The following is a 20347-nucleotide window of genomic DNA, read 5'->3' as shown; positions in this document are numbered from 1 at the left end:
TTCCTGTTGGAACGTTCCACAAATTATACCCACCAATCAGCTAGAAGTGCTTGTGAAATTTGCCAGTTTGATTGTATGGGACATCGTTCGGTCTGTGATTCAATTAAGCTCGGCCATTACTTGCATATTGTGCAAGTGTTTGTCATGTGCGAATTGTGCCAGTACTGAAAATACAAACGAATATGCAGACCAGTCTAGTGTATTGAAAGTTAGTTTAACACTTCCCTGTTGATATTTTGTCTGTTACTTCCCAAAATAAGAACACAATCAGCGGACAACAGGTAAAGCAAGTTGAAATAAAGATTATTCAACATTGTGACTTGTAATGGGACTGTTCGGGAATGCTGAACCTACATGTTAGATACAAGACTGTAAGTCTTTCACTCTCGGATTCCAAAAGAGGCTACCTCTACCCCACCTTTACAACATTAAATGTGTTTATTTTTCTAAATTGATTTAAATATTGTTTACATATATGTTTAATGTTCTTCAGTTTAACAAGTTCTCTCTCTCTCATATATATATATATCAGTATCTTATGTATGTAGATCTCTGAAATAAATACAAAATTATAAGGAACAAAATGCTATTATTATTATTTCTGTCTTGTGCAACGTGCGCCCCCTGCTGACCCGTGAGAGAACTTCTACAAAATCGATTTAGTTACGTAGACGTTATGACGTAATAATATTTTCGGGTGTATGTTTCCGGTTGTGGTTGAATAGCTCTTTGGTTGCTTGTTTAACTTTCAGATGTGTTTAAATATATTTTTGTTTGGTGTTATGCAAATATTTTATTCATTCGGTAACAGCTGTACAAAACCCAGTGTCAGAATTACATCTCTGCGATTGAAATAGCTGTTAAAATGTTGTTGTTTTTACAGGAAATAGGTTAAGGCTAGCTAACGTTAGCTAGCGAACTGGAGTTACAGTAGAGACTGACTGAATTGCAAACAACAGAAGTCAGGGCATGTTATGTTTTTGACACATTGTTGTTTAACTGTGCAAGCCCTGGTCAAAACAAACACTCAACTTCAGAAGAAAAATGAATATTCTACCTAAAAAGAGCTGGCATGTTCGCAACAAGGACAACGTCGCGCGCGTGCGCCGGGACGAGGCACAAGCCGCAGAAGAGGAGCGAGAGGTCCAACGCCGTGTGGAGCGAGCAGAGCAGGAGGTAACCATAGCAACGTTGCCTCCCCAAATTGATACATTCCTCATAATTGATTTTTCTTGGTCTGAATTGACAACCAAACTTTGTGTGATACGATGTATGACAGGTGCGATTTTTTTTAAAGAGAAGAGATGTAAGAGGCATTGTTATAATAGTATCAAGTCATAAAAGTGCATATACATGTGTATATATACTTCATTATTGCAATTGAATGTTATGTAGGTAAGTAATCTCTTTGCTGTAGGCGCGAACAGAGCACCTGAGACAGAAGTCACGAGCTGCACTTCAACAGTCTGGAGCATGGAAGGATGAAGGAGAGGGAGGTGAGAGAGGAGGGGAGGGGAGTGGAGGAGTGGTGGAACACCTCAATCTATTTCCTATGGAGGAGTCATCTGAGAAGAAAGGAAATGCAGAGTACCTCAAAGACCAGAAAGATGAAAAGGTGACCTTCCTGTCATTCTGTTATGCTTTCCCCCCTTCACCTGTGTAGAAATCAAGTTTCTTTGTGCACATGGCTACTGTTTTTTTCATCCCGCTCTAGGTAACACACTTCAAAGCTTTTCTCTAGTGGATCTAGCCAGCCAATGACAGTGCCTGGTTTATTTAGTCCAGAGACATTTCTAAACAGAGATTGGCCAATTCGGTTTAAGATTTTGAATGTAAATGGGTACCATGTTGGCAATTGAGAATGCATATTGGAATTTAAATATGGAGTGTTCGGTGCTAATATGGAAGATTTTTGAACAGATTTAATGGCCTGATGCTTATCACATCAATGGAAGGATCAGAGAATGAGATGTGATGAACTTTCCAAATAGTAATAGCTGGTCCTGATTCCTCCCATCACAGATCATTACTTTGAATGATAATATTCTATTATTCTAATGCTATGGTGATTCTGTTTTTGTAGGAGCGCGAGGAGCGTGCTATTGGTCTGCTAGTGTCCCTAGGCCCCCAACCTGGGACAGAGGTAACTCCATGGTACATGAAAACAGGCCAGGAAGAAGAGAAAGATAAAGAGAAAGACAACAAAGGAAAGAGACTGCCACTCAGTCAAGAGGAGAAGGAGAAGAGAGACAGACGACTGAAAGACATGCTGGACCCCTTGAAAGAGATGAAGAAAGCACTGGCGGTGAAGGATAGAAAAGAACATAAGAGTAAGAAGAAGGAGAAGAGGGGTAGAGGGGAGAGGAGAAGCAGTGGTGGAGAAAGGTGAGAAGTTTGAGTCTTTATCAAGACTAGTTGTTTTATCTGTATGTCTGGGGGTGTTTTGTGTTTCTTTGATCAATCATAAGACCAATTAACTTTGACCTAAAGGGGCAATAAGCAGTTGCTACATATATTTTTGGAATTCTAAATTAATGATGTGTACCAAATCATTCTTAAAGAATATAAGTTATAAATGCCTCATTAGCTTCATTTAACTGTCATACCACATCAGAACTCTGTTTGCAAACCAAGTATATGTAAACAAATACTATATTGCCCCAACTTTGTTATAACTATCATTTTGTGTATGGTCAGTCCTTGCATCCATAGCTCTGTCTATCATTTTGTGTATGGTCAGTCCTTGCATCTATAGCTCTGTCTATCATTTTGTGTATGGTCAGTCCTTGCATCCATAGCTCTGTCTATCATTTTGTGTATGGTCAGTCCTTGCATCCATAGCTCTGTCTATCATTTTGTGTATGGTCAGTCCTTGCATCCATAGCTCTGTCTATCATTTTGTGTATGGTCAGTCCTTGCATCCATAGCTCTGTCTATCATTTTGTGTATGGTCAGTCCTTGCATCCATAGCTCTGTCTATCATTTTGTGTATGGTCAGTCCTTGCATCCATAGCTCTGTCTATCATTTTGTGTATGGTCAGTCCTTGCATCCATAGCTCTGTCTATCATTTTGTGTATGGTCAGTCCTTGCATCCATAGCTCTGTCTATCATTTTGTGTATGGTCAGTCCTTGCATCCATAGCTCTGTCTATCATTTTGAGTAGTTCCATTTCTTCAGCTTTTTACCGAAGCGGGTGGGGTGGCACTTTGTTATTGTTTCAACTCCACTTGGATGCATATCCAAGAGACCAAGTACACTGAGCCAAGTGGACTAGAGCACAACCAAGTGTACTGAGCCTCTGGATAAACATGTATGGTTGATGGTAACCACCTCTTCTCTCTTTTCTAGCTCTATTGAAAGGTTGCGAGCGGAGCGACTGCAGAGAGAGGCGGAGGAGAAGAGGAGAGCCCAGGCCCTGCTGGACCAGAAGAATGGAACAGGGAAAGAGAAGGAGCGACCAAGGGAGACAGAGGAGAGGGAAATGCCGTACAACAGTGCTTATTTCCCAGAGCTGGCCCGCAAGAGGCAGAGGAAAGACCGCAATGCCTGGAGAGATGGCATCTTTTGAAGTCCTACATCATGCAGTCTCATTGTTTGGGCAACGGACAGAGAACATTGAGGCATTCAAGATACATTTATTAGTATGTGAAAGACGCCGAAGACTTCGACAAGGACTAGAGAGCCTGGAAGGTTATTCAGTTGTATCCTAAGCAGACTCATTAATGTTTGTTGTCATTGAATGAACAATGCTATTTCTAATGAGGTAGAAAAAGAAAGGAAACCAATCAAGAGATTTGGGACAGCTGAGTGTAGTGTTGGAGTCTGTCTGGCACCCTGCTCAAGTGTGAGACAATACAGAGATCATTTTGCTCCACAACACAAGACCACTGTTCAAGTTGGAGTGTGTTTGATGTTTTACTATTGATGGCAACATTGTGTCACAATTATAATTGTGTCAATTCAAGTCTGTCAAGTCTTTTTTGTTTCTGATAATAGCATGTGCCAATTTAGGAGGTGTGTGTGTACATGCATCTGTTCTATTTAACTATCTGATGTAGACAGAGTTTACGGTGGTTGGCCCAACTATTATTGCACATTTTCCATTTCAATTAATTCAATAAAAATGTTAGGCCTGCCAAATAACAAAATCCTGTGTTCTCCGTTATTTTGCTTATTTTATACATACCTCATATCCATGCACCACCCGAATGATTAACCTAAAACATTTGAATATAGCAATTTCAATAGATTGTGCTACAAAACAGAGTTGCGGCAGTATAATACATTCAATTGTCTAGCAGGTGCACACAGACGCACAGCACCGCGAAATAAAACGGGCCCGAGACAGAGTGTAGAAGCGAGACAGACGCACTCGCATGAAACCACGGGCGAACCATGATAATGCAAGCTCACTTTTGTCTGACGTAGCGGATGTTTAACGGGAGATAAATACAACAGTCGCCCTCATACTGGTGTCGGAGGGGAAAGAGCCGAAACGGGGGAAAATAGCGGATGGTTTGACCTCATTGGGGTTATTTGTTGTTTTCGTCGCCGTTTTTGTGGAGAGACCACTGATGTAACGGTTCTGGATTTGATGGGTTGGGTTGGCAGGACGGGATGCACAAAAGAGCGTCTCTTACACGGTGTTTAGTAGCGGACCTAGGAGAGGGGGATCAAACGGAGGAGGGGAACACAACAACAAGGAGACGTTCTTTATTAGCGGGGGAAGACAGCGCCAGACCAGTATACGGTAGCGGAGAGAAGGAGAAGACCGAAAGCGTCGCTCGAATGATTGTGCTGTGGTGGATCCCGCGACGATGCGACGACACTGCTGGGTGATAGTGCTGGCGGGGATGTTGTCGTACTTCAACCCGGAGAGAGCCCTTGGAGCCCCGCAGAGAGAAGGTGAGTGGTGTCGGTGAGCTGGAATGATATTGACGCTGGGAGAAAGAAGAGAGGGGAGGTGGAAGAGGGGATAGATGAGAGGGTTATGAATAGGTACTCGGAAATATTACGGCCAAAACACACTGACACAGCCTCAACAATAATACGATATATTGTATATTTCTAAACTGATATGATTAGGCTATGGTAGGCAATGTGCCTTTATAACACTGGGGATGAAATCAGAAAGACAATGGCCACATTATTATCATCAAGTAGCCGGGAGAATTCGGTAGGATCTGCGACCCTATTTCGGTGATATTTATCAATAGCCTCGATGGCATGTCAAAACGGAAATTCACCCAATGAATATTAAATTAAATCGCCACTGTATTATTCATGTGTATATCAAATCTATATTGTCCCACTTGGGTTTAATGATAAAAATCTTTGAATTTCCATTTAAAATCCACAAAATCCGTTTTATTTTGTCCTCCTTTTATTAGGTATCGCAGTGTTTTGTTTGTGTATTGTCGTTTGCAGTCATGGTGTTCTGGTGTATTGTTTTGATGAGAGCCGTAAACTGGAGCTGGTGGAATAGGCCCCTGCTATGTGTACCTATTTATATGCAGTGTATCTCTGGACAGCTGTCTAGGGATAGAATAATAGAATTGCCCAGGAATTGTGCGTCTATACTGCCGATGGATAGGCTACATTAAATATTATTGTATTCTAAAATAGACTTATGTGAAAGAGTTTGAATTTCACATAGGCCAACATGTTTTTCCTATTTGAACAGTTTCCAATGTAATTCTACTGCCAGGCCATAGGCTTGCATAGGCTGCAGATGACACATTTATGATGAGCCAATAATTCATGTATCTTTCTCAAATTCATACTCATGATTTTTAGTAGCTTTTCTTACTTAGAATGTACACGTCACTCTTGAATGTGTTAGAATAACATGGACCATTATGTTTTTAGGCCTTCGTAGAGGTTTGAGTGTTTTTCTCATAAAACAGCTATTGGAGGATGGAATCATACAACATATGATCTCAAGACATCCTTAATGCTAATTACAATGTTCAATGTTCAATTATGTTATTTATATATTTTAAAGCAGTGCTCAAAGTGCATCATAAATGTCTTTTTACGGGTAACTTGCATTTTCCACTCATGAATGATCTCATGAAAATATTCCATTGATCAGAAAAGCCCATTTGTGATTGGATTCCCTTTCGGTGTGTTATTGGACGTCTCTGTGAGATTTGTGTACTGTCTAGAGGGAGAGGCAGAGGAGAGGATGTGCCAAAATGGTTCATCACAGTTAAGCTTACACATTGATCTACCAATAGGGTAAACATCAATTAAAGCCTTTTGTTGGGACTATTATTGGACTGTTGATGCATCTTCACGCCATGCTTTCAGTAATCAATGAGCTCATGAAATGGATGGGGAAACGTACATTTGGTTTTGCATTATTCATTACTGTGTCGTAATAGTGAGTCAATATCTAGAAGTAGTGATGAATACAGGGCATGATGGAATAGGATGAGCAGGGGAGAACAGAGTAGCTCTAGTACTTGCATTTTCTGGTTCCAATGACACTGAAAATGCTCACACTGTGGTTGATATTCATAAGTACTGTACTGAATTGGCACTTGACCTGCAAGTGTATTGACAAGTATGTGTACTCAGAGGTTCACCTTCTGGAGTTGGAGAAGTGTTTTTGTAACATTGTATATGGGGAAAAACAAAATAATATTGACAACAAGTTCATTTATAAATATGCATTTTTGATTGTGGTGATGCTGGTTTTGATTTGAGGGTTTAATGTTTAAAGATACAACAAACAAGTAGTAGCCTACTGTTGTGAAGGGTTTTTAACCACCCTGCACTCCCCCTTCTGTTTTTCACAGATGGTTCGCTCCTCACAAACGGCCAAGTTGAGGTACAAATATATTAAAAAACGCCCCAAACTCCTCCTTCTCACCTAGGTAGCCAACCTCCCTGATTTGAGTGATTCTTTTCCAATTTTCCAACCCTCCCCCGGTAGCAATTTCCCCAAAATGACAACGCCACCCCTCCCTGCTTTTCAACTGTGTTTCCTGGAAGGAATGTTGTTTTTTTGGTACCCCCCTCCCTCCTCCCCCTCTTTCCTAACTGGAATGGTAGACTTCCCTGATTTTAACTTTAATTCTGATCTCTCCTCTCTTTTATTGATTCCGAAGATGGTTTCCTGACTTTCCTCCAAAGTTGATTTCCTTTTCCTGCTTCTCCCAAAACTCCAATGACAGTTGTTCATTGGGGATCCTCCGCTTTGTCTCAAACGTTCCTCTATTGAAACATTTCCAACGGTTTTCCTCCTCAATCTCAATATGTAACAATGACTTTGACCCTTTTCAACCCAATTCTCTGAAGCCTCTCTTTCCCCCACTCACTCATCCACTCACCAACACTTCAACCTAACAACTGTGTGTTTCCTTCAGGAAGTACTACCTGGCCGATTAACCGTATTAACCTTTTCCTCTCCTCCTTTTCTCTCCCGCCATATCTCAGTCTCTCAATCCAGGGCTGCGTCTCTCTCTTCTCCGCCCTACGTCGTCATCCTCATCTCTTGCTCGGGGCTCGTCTCCTTTGTTTTACTGCTCTTCACCTGTCTGTGCTGTAAGAAGGGAGGAGTGGGATTCAATGTAAGTCTCCATCATGTAAGAGACTTATTCACACGTCTTGTCTATTGTGTTGCGCTGTCTGCATGCATGTTGTGTACAGTCGAGGCCAAAAGCTTTGAGAATGACACAAATATTAATTTTCACAAAGTCTGCTGCCTCAGTTTGTATGATGGCAATTTGCATATACTCCAGAATGTTATGAAGAGTGATCAGATTAATTGCAAAGTCCTCTTTGCCATGCAAATGAACTGAATCAAAACCCCAAAAACATTTCCACTACATTTCAGCCCTGCCACAAAAGGACCAGCTGACATCATGTCAGTGATTCTCACTTTAACACAGGTGTGAGTGTTTCGAGGACAAGGCTGCAGATCACTCTGTCATGCTGATTGAGTTCGAATAACAGACTGGAAGCTTCAAAAGGAGGGTGTTGCTTGGAATCATTGTTCTTCCTCTGTCAACCATGGTTACCTTCAAGGAAACACGTGCCGTCATCATTGCTTTGCACAAAAAGGGCTTCACAGGCAAGGATATTGCTGCCAGTAAGATTGCACCTAAATCAACCATGTATTGGATCCTCAAGAACTTCAAGGAGAGCAGTTCAATTGTTGTGAAGAAGGCTTCAGGGCGCCCAAGAAAGTCCAGCAAGCGCCAGGACCGTCTCCTAAAGTTGATTCAGCTGCGGGATCGGGGCACCACCAGTACAGAGCTTGCTCAGGAATGGCAGCAGGCAGGTGTGAGTGCATCTGCACGCACAGTTTAATTGTGAGGCAAAGACTTTTGGAGGATGGCCTGGTGTCAAGAAGGGCAGCAAAGAAGCCACTTCTCTCCAGACAAAACATCAGGGAGAGACTGATATTCTGCAAAAGGTACAGGGATTGGACTGCTGAGGCCTGGGGTAAAGTCATTATCTCTGATGAATCTCCTTTCCGATTGTTTGGGAATCCGGAAAAAGCTTCTCCGGAGAAGACAAGGTGAGCGCTACCATCAGTCCTGTGTCATGCCAACAGTAAAGCATCCTGAGACCATTCATGTGTGGGGTTGCAAATATTGACTCTTTGCATCAACTTCATGTAATTGTCAATAAAAGCCTTTGACACTTATGAAATGCTTGTAATTATACTTCAGTATTCCATAGTAACATCTGACAAAAATATCTAAAGACACTGAAGCAGCAAACTTTGTGGAAATTAATATTTGTGTCATTCTCAAAACTTTTGGCCACGACTGTAGATCAATAGATATAGGCATCATATTACACATTGGCCCTTAGGGAAACTCTAAACATTGAGGGCTGTAACAATGTTAAAGCATATGGGAATGTCCTGATTTGTCATGGAAGGGCCCAGCACCACAGGGGCGGTGGGCATCCACATAATTCAAACCCTCTATGAATCTATTGTCTTTGAATCTGTCAACTTTGGATGGTTAATTGTTTCTTTGGCTGCATGTGCAGCACCACATTTTACCAGAAGTATTACAGATGTTGCATGAACCAGAAAGCTTAGGGTCTGTTTACATTTAATAGATTTCCTCATATTAAATCCAGATCGGTCTTTCTTTGTGACATTTCAGCCAGCACACTGGGTGCATCTCAATTATCTAAAGTGGCTCCCCTCCTTCATCTTAACTGATGTGAAAACACAGGCAACAAGGGGAAAGTAATATGGTGTCTGCCCACCAGTTATTTGTTTACACTTGCCCAATTTCTTTAGAAACGTAAACCACTTTAGGGTATTGACACACCCACTAGAAAAGCGGTCACCAACCCTCATCCTGGAGAGCTTCAGGTGTGTAGGGTTTTGTTCCAGGACAGGCCAGAACTAACACACCGGATTCAACTAATCAACTACGGTAATAAACAAGAGTTTAATAAGCTGAATCAGGTGTGTTGGTGCTGGGCTGGAACGAAAACCTGCAAACCCTGTATCTCCCGGGACCAGGTTGGTGATCACTGCTTTTCAAACTTACAATATCTCTAAAGCTTCTACGCTTCCTCTGTTCTTTCCTGTCAAATCAGGAGTTTGACAATGCAGAGGGGGAGGAGTGTTCTGGGGGTTCTAGCCCCGCCCAGGAGGACAGTCTGTCCTCTTGCCCCTCCCTCCCGGAGGTCTACACCCTCCCACTCAGGGACAGGGCTAACTGCCTCGCCCTGCAGGATGGCTCAGGTAACTAAGGCAGACTCTCTGTAGCTGGAGCAGATGTCAGTATATAGCACATGAATATTAGCAAACTTGATGGATATCAGAAAACCACAAATCATGTGTCTTTCTCTTTTCATCTCCTCTATTCTGTCTCTAAAGACTCTAAGTCGAAGTACTTCCGTAGGCACACTCTCAACTACCTTCAGGAAATAGGAAATGGCTGGTTTGGAAAGGTGAGATCACCAACTCATACCTCCACCCTCAGTTGTGACGTCATCATGTAATGGTGGTAGCTGGATCTGGCAGTTCTTCCAAATGTCTCTCAACCCCATGTTTCCTCTAAAAGACACATCCTTTTAACAGCTTCTCAGTAAATCTAATATTGGCTTCCTACCAGCTCTCATGAGTTATGTCTTCTTCCTACACCACTATATACTCCCCTACCTCTCTCCCTCTCCTTTCCTCTCCTCTCTATCTCTCTATGTAATACATGTATCACTAGCCACTTTAACTATGCCACTTTGTTTACATACTCATCTCATATGTATATACTGTACTCAATACCATCTACTGTATCTTGCCTATGCCGCTCTGTACCATCACTCATTCATATATCTTTATGTACATATTCTTTATCCCCTTACACTTGTGTCTATAAGGTAGTAGTTTTGGAATTGTTAGCTAGATTACTTGTTGGTTATTACTGCATTGTCGGAACTAGAAGCACAAGCATTTCGCTACACTCGCACTAACATCTGCTAACCATGTGTATGTGACAAATAAAATTTGATTTGATTTGATTTTATATTTCTGATCTCTCTCTCTCTCTCTTTCCTCTCTTCTCTCTCCTCTCTCTCCTTCCTTCTCCTCTCTTTCCCCCTCTCTCCCCTACCCTCTCCCTCTCCTTTCCTCTCCTCTCTCTCCATCTCTCTCCTGTCTGTCCCACATCTCTCTTTTTCCTTACCTCCTTTTCCCTCTCTCTCTCTCTCTCTCTCCTCCTCTCTATCTCTCTCCTGTCTGTCCCACATCTCTCTTTCTCCTTACCTCATTTTCCCTCTATCTCTCGCTCTCTCTCTCTCTCTCTCTCTCTCTCTCTCTCTCTCTCTCTCTCTGTCTCTCTCCTGTCTGTCCCACATCTCTCTTTCTCCTTACCTAATTTTCCCTCTATCTCTCTCTCTCTCTCTCTCTCTCTCTCTCTCTCTCCTGTCTGTCCCACATCTCTCTTTCTCCTTACCTCCTTCTCCTCTCTCGCTCTCCTCCATAATAAGTGGACCCTCTCTCTCTCCCTCCTTCTTCCTCTCTCTCTCCCTCCCTCAGGTGATCCTAGCGGAGGTGCTGTGTGACTGCAGCTCCTCCCAGGCCGTGGTGAAGGAGTTGCGGGTCAGTGCCAGCCCTCTGGAGCAGAGGAAGTTCTTGGCTGAGTCTGAGCCATACAGGTCAGAGAAACTGACATTTTGTGTCATCAGACACTTTTAGTTAAGTTATTTGTTTTTGTGGTTTCCTGAGTGTACAAAACATTAGGAACACTTATAATACTGAGTTGCACCCTCTTTTCCCTCAGAACAGCCTCAAGTCAGGGTATGGACTCTACAAGGTGTCAAAAGCTTTCCACATGCTGGATGCTGTCAAACAGCTGCCTCTGATTGGGAACCCATGTTGACTCCAATGCTTCCCACAGTTGTATCAAGTTGGCTGGATTTTCCTTTGGGTGGGGGACCATTCTTGATACACACGGGAAATTGTTGAGTGTGAAAAACCCAGCAGCTATGCAGTTCTTGACACACTCAAACTAGTGTGCCTGACACCTACTACCATTCCCCAGTCAAAGGCACTTAAATCTTGTGTCTTGCCCACTCACCCTCTGAATGGCACACATACACAATCCATGTCTCGATTGTCTGAAGGTTTAATAATCCTTCTTTAACTTGTCTCTCCCCTTCATCTACACTGATTGAAGTGGATTTAATAAGTGACATCAATAAAGGATCATAGCTTTCACCTGGATTCACCTGGTCTGTCTGTCATGTTACGAGCAGGTGTTCCTAATGTTTTGTTCATTCAGTGTATATAAATTACAGTTATTGGGATTAACTTCACAGTTAACTCCCAACCTGTATTTCACTCTGGTTGATTTGGTGCTGTTTGAAAAAGATCTACATGGACCAAGTCACATCAGTAGGTGTGTTTAATTGTCGTGTGTTATATTGAGATGCTGGTAGTTAGAGACTGCATGCTGCATACAAGTGGTGCAGTGTTAGAACTGTAACATGGAGTGACAGATGACTACTGGTCTGACCTGTTTATTATGCTCAACTTAGATTAAAATGACACTTGGCCCGCCATCTCTCTCTATCTCTCGCTCTCTCTTATACACACTTACAGTTGCCTCTTTCTCTGTCACATATAGAAACACATGTTTCTCTGTCATCTCTCTCGCTCCCCCTCTCTCAAGTTCTGTCTGTTTTCTATCGTCCTCTCCCCCTCTCTAGTTCTGTCTGTTTTCTATCATCCTCTCCCCCTCTCTCTAGTTCTGTCTGTTTTCTATCGTCCTCTCCCCCTCTCTCTAGTTCTGTCTGTTTTCTATCATCCTCTCCCCCCCCTCTCTCTAGTTCTGTCTGTTTTCTATCATCCTCTCCCCCTCTCTCTAGCTCTGTCTGTTTTCTTTCATCCTCTCCCCTCTCTCTAGTTCTGTCTGTTTTCTTTCATCCTCTCCCCCTCTCTCTAGTTCTGTCTGTTTTCTATCATCCTCTCCCCCTCTCTCTAGTTCTGTCTGTTTTCTATCATCCTCTCCCCCTCTCTCTAGTTCTGTCTGTTTTCTTTCATCCTCTCCCCCTCTCTCTAGTTCTGTCTGTTTTCTTTCATCCTCTCCCCCTCTCTCTAGTTCTGTCTGTTTTCTTTCATCCTCTCCCCCTCTCTCTAGTTCTGTCTGTTTTCTATCATCCTCTCCCCCTCTCTCTAGTTCTGTCTGTTTTCTATCATCCTCTCCCCCTCTCTCTAGTTCTGTCTGTTTTCTTTCATCCTCTCTATCCCCTCTCTCTAGTTCTGTCTGTTTTCTATCATCCTCTCCCCCTCTCTCTAGTTCTGTCTGTTTTCTATCATCCTCTCCCCCTCTCTCTAGTTCTGTCTGTTTTCTTTCATCCTCTCCCCCTCTCTCTAGTTCTGTCTGTTTTCTATCATCCTCTCCCCCTCTCTCTAGTTCTGTCTGTTTTCTATCATCCTCTCCCCTCTCTCTAGTTCTGTCTGTTTTCTTTCATCCTCTCCCCCTCTCTCTAGTTCTGTCTGTTTTCTATCATCCTCTCCCCCCCTCTCTCTAGTTCTGTCTGTTTTCTATCATCCTCTCCCCCCTCTCTAGCTCTGTCTGTTTTCTTTCTGTCCTCTCCACTTTCTCACTAACAAACCCACCTAAGTAAACCTACACAAATAAATGTGCCCAGATGTTATCCCCCTCTCCCTCGCTCACTTTAATTGCATATCTTCTGCTGCATTGCCTCTCTCGTTTCATCATCTTTCTCTCTCCCTCCCCCTCTCTCTCCCCCTCTCCTCCCCCTCTCTTCCCCCCCTCTCTCTCCCTCCCTCCCTCCCCCTCTCTCCCTCCCCCCCTCTCTCTCCCCCCTCTCTCTCTTTCTCCCCTCTTTCTCCCCCTCTCTCTCCCCCTCTCTCTCCCTCTCTCTCCCCTCTCTCCCTCTCCCCTCTCTCTCCCCTCTCCCCCTCCCTCCCCCTCTCTCTCCCCCCTCTCTCCCCCCCTCTCCCTCTCCCTGCCCCCCCCTCCCCCTCTCTCTCCCCCTCCCTCCCCCTCTCTCTCCCTCTCTCTCCCCCTCTCCCTCCCCCTCTCTCCCCTCTCTCTCCCTCTCTCCCCCCCTCCCTCCCCTCTCTCTCCCCTCTCTCCCTCCCCTCTCTCCCTCCCCCTCTCTCTCCCCCTCTCCCTCCCCCTCTCTCTCCCTCTCTATTTTCTTGCCTTCAGGAGTCTCCAACATCCCAACATCCTTCAGTGTTTTGGCCAATGCAGCGAGAGCATTCCTTCCTGCTGGTCATGGAGTTCTGTCAGTTGGTGAGGGCCATGTTTTTTAACTACTATTATGGGATGGAGAAGAAGAGGAGGGCACATTGTAGAGGAGATCCAAAGAGAGGCCATTTTGTTTTGGAAAGGATACATTTACTCCATTCCTCTAGGATTGTTTGCTCTCATCATTGTGTTTCTATCAGAGACTGATTGATACCTGAGCAACCTGCTGATTGGACAATGGATGATTCAAATGGATCAATTAAGTGACAAACACCAGACTATAGCTTCCGTACATGGAAACATATGTTAAAAATTATTTTATTTTCCCCATCAAATAACCATGTAAGGTTGTGATGTTATGCCAGTGAGTTTCCAGCTCCAAATCAACACCTGCTGCCTCTGTTTGTTTGCTTTCATTCTTGTTCTTTAATCAAAGACCGATTGAGACCTGAAATCCCAAATGATTGACTCATTCTGGCCAATCAATGAACAAACAGATCAATGAACTGACCAGGGATCATTGAAAATAAGCCCTTTACCAGAATAACATTGCCTAGTTAAATAAATCCTCTGTCACATTAAAACACAAATCAAAGTATTTATTCTCCTGTCCTGCCACCAGTACAACCTTCTCTCTCTAGTGATATTAACTTATTACCAATTCCCCTTCTGCTTTTGAGGACCTTCAGTTCAGGAAAACACTTAGGAGAGGGTATTTCTCCAGCATAAATGTACAAATGTACTTGATATATAGCTGTCTGGTCAAAGTTATAAACTATGTTAATTGTTCTTCTGATTGTTTTAAGAATCACATACTGTACATGATATTGGTAACACTCATTGATGTTGTAATAAATTAATTATATTTGTGATGTGTTACCAGGGTGACCTGAAGAGGTACCTGAGAGCCCAGAGGAAGTCAGATGGGATGACCCCTGACCTTCTGACCCGGGAAATGCTGACCCTGCAGAGGATGGCGTTTGAAATCACCTCTGGTCTGCTGCACCTCCACGAGAATAACTACATCCACAGGTCTGTGAGGTCATATCCTGGCTCTCTCTGGCTCCAGTGAGGTTCCAATAGCTCCAGTGATTGATTGGTTGGTAATTGAGTGATTGATAGTAAAGGAATTATGATTGTTTTCTCTCCAGTGATCTAGCTTTGAGGAACTGTCTCCTTACCTCTGACCTCACTGTCAGAATCGGAGACTATGGGCTGTCTCACAACCACTACAAGGTATGTTTGAGTGTGTGTGGGGGCGTGTGCGCTTACCCATGTACTTTGCTTGAACCACCACAACCTGTAGACAAGTTATACCACTTTATACCATGGCATTGTTGAATAATCATTTCTGATAGGCTTGTAGGGCATTCTAGAGAGGACATTCTTTCCCTATAATCCACAGTATATTTGCACGATAGAATTCAATGGGTATAGTTATTACATGTTCTATGCTTGAGCTGCATTTGAAGGCAAAAGTTGAACCATTATTGGCATTGTTGGATTTGATTTTCATGCTAGGACTCAAATTTGGTTAAAAACTTGCAAGTCTGTTTGTTTGGTTACCATGGCAACTATGGTCTCTATATAGTAAACTTGCTAGGTACTTCAGTGGATGTTGAACACATTTTCTACCTGCAAATGAACACATTTCTAGCTATAAATGTTTTAAATTATAACCATGGGGCTCTATGCGTTCTCTGCAAAATAATGCAACTCTGTGGAAGGTCAGTTCTGCTCCTTTAGCGTGTCATGGAACACACCTTCCAGGTGGTTGATTATCTTTCAGAGAACACATAGCCCCTTGTTGATTATCCCTAACGTATTGGATGTCCCTAATGGCTTATCTTCAAGTCCATGCATCCCTCTGTGTGTGTTTATCTGTGTAGGATGACTATTACCTAACATCAGACAAGCTGTGGATTCCCCTGAGGTGGATAGCACCAGAGCTTCTGGAGGAGTACAGAGGATCTCTGATCGTCACTGACCAGACCAAGACCAGCAATCTGTGGTACGTACCATAACACAACCTGCCTCTAAAACGGACAAATAAACAACTGAATATTTCAATAAGCTGTATTCTGTATTTCTTATCTAATTTGATTATTTCTCTATCCTCTCTACTCCTATTTTCTATCTCCCCTCTCTTTCCCCTCTTTATCCCACATCTCACCCCCTTTACCCTCTTTATCTCACATCTCTCCCATCTCTTTCCCCTCTTTATCCCACATCTCTCCCCTCTCTTTCCCCTCTTTATCCCACATCTCTCCCTCTCTTTCCCCTCTTTATCCCACATCTCTCCCATCTCTTTCCCCTCTTTATCCCACATCTCTCCCCTCTCTTCCCCTCTTTATCCCACATCTCTCTCTTTCCCCTCTTTATCTCATCTCTCCCCTCTCTTTCCCCTCTTTATCCCACATCTCTCCCCTCTCTTTACCCTCTTTATCCCACATCTCTCCCTCTCTTTCCCCTCTTTATCTCACATCTCTCCCCTCTCTTTCCCCTCTTTATCTCACATCTCTCCCCTCTCTTTCCCCTCTTTATCTCACATCTCTCCCCTCTCTTTCCCCTCTTTATCCCACATCTCTCCCCTCTCTTTCCCCTCTTTATCCCACATCTCTCCCTCTCTTTCCCCTCTTTATCCCCTCTTTCCCTCTTTATCTCACATCTCGCCCCTCTCTTTCCCATCTTTATCCCACATCTCTCCCTCTCTTTCCCCTCTTCATCCCTCTCTTTATCCCTCTCTTTCCCCTCTTTATCCCCCTCTTTCCCCTCTTTATCCCACATCTCTCCCCTCTTTATCCCACATCTCTCCCCTCTCTTTCCCCTCTTTATCTCACATCTCGCCCCTCTCTTTCCCCTCTTTATCCCACATCTCTCCCCTCTCTTTCCCCTCTTTATCTCACATCTCTCCCCTCTCTTTCCCCTCTTTATCTCACATCTCTCCCCTCTCTTTCCCCTCTTTATCCCACATCTCTCCCCTCTCTTTCCCCTCTTTATCTCACATCTCTCCCCTCTCTTTCCCCTCTTTATCTCACATCTCTCCCCTCTCTTTCCCCTCTTTATCTCACATCTCTCCCTCTCTTTCCCCTCTTTATCCCACATCTCTCCCCTCTCTTTCCCCTCTTTATCTCACATCTCTCCCCTCTCTTTACCCTCTTTATCCCACATCTCTCCCCTCTCTTTCCCCTCTTTATCTCACATCTCTCCCCTCTCTTTCCCCTCTTTATCCCACATCTCTCCCCTCTCTTTCCCCTCTTTATCCCACATCTCTTTCCCCTCTTTATCCCACATCTCTCCCCTCTCTTTCCCCTCTTTATCTCACATCTCCCCTCTCTTTCCCCTCTTTATCCCACATCTCTCCCCTCTCTTTCCCCTCTTTATCCCTCTCTTTCCCTCTTTATCCCTCTCTTTCCCCTCTTTATCCCTCTCTTTCCCTCTTTATCCCCCTCTTTCCCTCTTTATCCCCTCTCTCCCCTCTCTTTCCCCTCTTTATCCCACATCTCTCCCTCTCTTTCCCCTCTTTATCTCACATCTCGCCCCCTCTCTTTCCCCTCTTTATCCCACATCTCCCCTCTCTTTCCCCTCTTTATCCCTCTCTATCCCCTCTTTATCCCTCTCTTTCCCCTCTTTATCCCACTTCTCTCCCCTCTCTCTCCTTTCTCTCCCTCTCTCTCCCACTTCTCTCCCCTCTCTCTCCCCTCTCTCTCCACTTCTCTCCCCTCTCGCTCCCCTCTCTCTCCGACTTCCCTCTCCTCTCTCTCACACTTCTCTCCCTCTCTCTCCCACTTCTCCCCCCACTCTCCCCTCTCTCCCCTCTCTCTCCAACTTCCCTCTCCTCTCTTTCTCCCATTTATCTCCTCTATCTCCCATTTCTCTCCCCTCTCTCTTCCTTTTCTCCCAGGTCTCTTGGGGTGGTGATCTGGGAGCTGTTTGAGTTTGGTTCTCAGCCTCACAGGCACCTGAGTGATGAGGAAGTGTTGACCTTCGTCATCAGAGAGAGACAGATCACCCTGGCCCAGCCACGGCTCAAACTCTCCCACGCTGACTACTGGTCAGTGGGCCATTTCTTGACTTTTGGTTCTCTGATGATATCTGCATTTGATGAAGAAAGGAGTCGACTACAGATGTGTTGCTTTAAAGGCCTACTTTGTCAATAGATCATTAAGGTCAAAGCTAATATATGCAATCCCCTCAAACCTCTATTTTGGGGTGGAGGTAGATCAGCTTTAATACTGCAGATAGATTGTAGCTTCCATCAATGTAATTGTCTGTGTCATTTCCAATCCCCCTTATCTTTGTGTTTGTCTTTCATGTCTTTCCTCTTCTAGGTATGAGATCATGCAGTCCTGCTGGCTCCCTCCTTCCCAACGCCCCTCCATTGCTGAGGTATTCCTCCTCCTCTCCTCCCTTCTGGCTGCTGAGCGAGGGATGTCCCAGAGGAGTGTGGGAGAGGACGAGGAGGATGAGGACGGGGAGTATGAGGAAGGGAGAGGCAGAAGAGGAGAGAGCGATGAGTCATTTGAAAGACGGTGGGATTCTCTCCGTCCTCCGGCCTTCCAGGCTGCAGCGAGTGAACGACAGAGAGAGAGGGAGTATGGGAGGATGACAGGGGGAACTCCTACCCTCTACTGGACCCCGTGGGGAACTGCATCACCCCATCCTCCACAGAACTCGATGACATCCTGACAGTCACGGAGACCAGTAAAGGGTTAAATTTTGAGTACTTCTGGGAGAAGGCCCATGCGAGGTGGGGCTACCAACCACTTCCTCCTCCCCAGCCAATCCCGACAGTCAACCCCTCCCACAGACAATCCTGGACACACCCACTGTTGTCCCTGTGATAAGTGCACGTAGCCCCTCCCTCGCCAGCGAGTACTTCATCCGATTGGAGGAGCACACCCCTCAGGATAAGTCCCCATCTCTTAAAGGGAAAGCGCATTATTTCCGTTCTGACTCGTTGTGTCCTGGAGATCTGGAGCTAGTGGAGATACGCAGCGGAATGCTGGGCAAAGAACGCGCGGCGTACAGTTCTGATGAGGAGTACACTGGGCGAGGAGGGAAATCCATCCAGACCATCCGATCCAGCGAGGTCCAGCTAAGGGTCCCCAACACTGGGGTGGCAGAGTTCAAAGACACCTCCAGTAGGGTGACTGACTTCTCTGTGGTGGATTTAGGAGATGATGAGGAGGAGGAGGAGGGGGGTGAAGGAGACAGTAGGTCATCCACTGGCTCTCAGGCCCCTGTCCTGCCTCCCAAGCCACGTTCTATGTCAACCTCCTCAGGCAACCACCTCCACTCGCGCCCCCTCCCTGCTCCTCCGTTGGGCTACCACCGAGTAGGACTTGGGCTGGGTCACTATTCCATGAGTGGTAAGATAGAAACGATGGACCCTCTGACGGGCAGCTGCCTGCCATCATCATATGATCACTTAGGGTTCCACCGTCCTCGTCAGACCATGCCCCCCTCCCCGTCACTGTCCCCCTCCCTACCCCAGTCCAGCCACCCCATCTACCCCACTCCCCAAACATGTCCTCCCCCTCTCCCACCTCACTACAAGCCCCAAAGGGGCCTGTATCACAGCTATGGTGTAGGTAGCTACTCCAGATACAGTAAGCCCCAGATGTACTCTCAAAGAGAGCCACTATCCTGTGACGACTCAGACCGACAAGGTGGTGTACGGCGCACAGCATCCTTGCACAACACAAAGGGAACATCCAATTTCCGCTCAAAAGACTTTGACTCTCCTGTACGACGTCAGAATGTATTTCGCCCTGTTTACCGCAACACCTCCCACTCCGAGTCCGGGGGCCCCAGAATTGAGAGGCACTCGTCCTCCAGTCCCACATATTCAGATGAGGATGACTCCCCCTTTATGTCCCCTGAGAAACCCAGTGGGGGAGGGACAACCGTCCCGACTTCTAGTTTGTCAGAGGATGCGGATCCGGCCACAGCCGAGCTCTTCTCCAGGGGTATGAAGAGGACCCAGTCGCGCCTCGCCACCATCCTGCCTGCCATCTGGAGGGAGGACGCGGAACTGCAGGCGGATAGCGTAACCGACGCCAAGATATCCCCCATGCACCTGTTTCTGACTGAGATCTCTAGTGTGTCAGAGTCAAATGATGCCAAGTCCAAGGAGGGGAGGACCTCATGGGAGAGAGAGACAGAGCGGGAGAAGAAAAGGGATGGGGAGAGGTCAGGGAACTTCCTCCAGCCCTTGAGAGGGGGGATGCGTCGGTCCCGGTCGCTGGCCACAGAGCTGGGTTCTGCAGAACAGACATTGGGGCCAGACAGAAACACACAGATGGGGACAGAGGTGGAGAGGGTGAGGAAAGGCTCCATCCAGAGAGATCTATTCCTCACTGAGATCTCAAACACAGGAAGGATGGATGCAGGCATGGAGAGAGATCCGGTGAAGTTCCTCCACCCTCCTGGCTCCCGATTGCGTCCCTACACCTACACCTGCGCCCCCGGCCTCCCGTCCTACGCTGAGGCCGAGGAGGCATACTCCAGGGGCATGAGGAGATCCCGATCCCTCCTCTCCGAAATCACAGTGGGGAGGCAGGAGTCGGAGTCACAGGAGACGGAGAAGGAGACAGAGAAGGGACAGATGACCAGAGAGGAGTTCCTGAAGGAGATCCAA

The 20347-nt window shown here is 45.3% G+C and overlaps 2 protein-coding genes across 2 annotated transcripts; both read left to right on the top strand.

The window, feature by feature from the left end:
- The first annotated feature begins 686 nt into the window (after nucleotides 1–686).
- On the top strand, nucleotides 687–4149 carry LOC115126508 (leukocyte receptor cluster member 1 homolog). The gene is made up of 4 exons (XM_029656132.2): nucleotides 687–1176; nucleotides 1418–1615; nucleotides 2084–2385; nucleotides 3350–4149. Exons 1-4 carry the CDS (start codon nucleotides 1045–1047, stop codon nucleotides 3567–3569), a joined length of 852 nt encoding a protein of 283 aa, XP_029511992.1. The 5' UTR covers nucleotides 687–1044; the 3' UTR covers nucleotides 3570–4149.
- Nucleotides 4150–4818: 669 nt separating this feature from the next.
- Nucleotides 4819–18408, top strand: LOC115147103 (serine/threonine-protein kinase LMTK3-like). The gene is given in 13 exon segments (XM_065006506.1): nucleotides 4819–4906; nucleotides 7445–7578; nucleotides 9578–9725; nucleotides 9756–9764; nucleotides 9861–9934; nucleotides 11019–11137; nucleotides 13663–13718; nucleotides 13721–13749; nucleotides 14588–14736; nucleotides 14856–14940; nucleotides 15594–15715; nucleotides 17609–17758; nucleotides 18036–18408. Coding segments are annotated over 13 exon segments (1521 nt in total). The 3' UTR covers nucleotides 18394–18408.
- Nucleotides 18409–20347: the final 1939 nt, after the last annotated feature.

This window comes from Oncorhynchus nerka, linkage group LG3 (genome assembly GCF_034236695.1).
Source record: "Oncorhynchus nerka isolate Pitt River linkage group LG3, Oner_Uvic_2.0, whole genome shotgun sequence".
Lineage (NCBI taxonomy): Eukaryota > Metazoa > Chordata > Actinopteri > Salmoniformes > Salmonidae > Oncorhynchus > Oncorhynchus nerka.
Note: the sequence above shows the minus strand (reverse complement) of the source record. Positions and strands in the feature narration are given on the sequence as shown.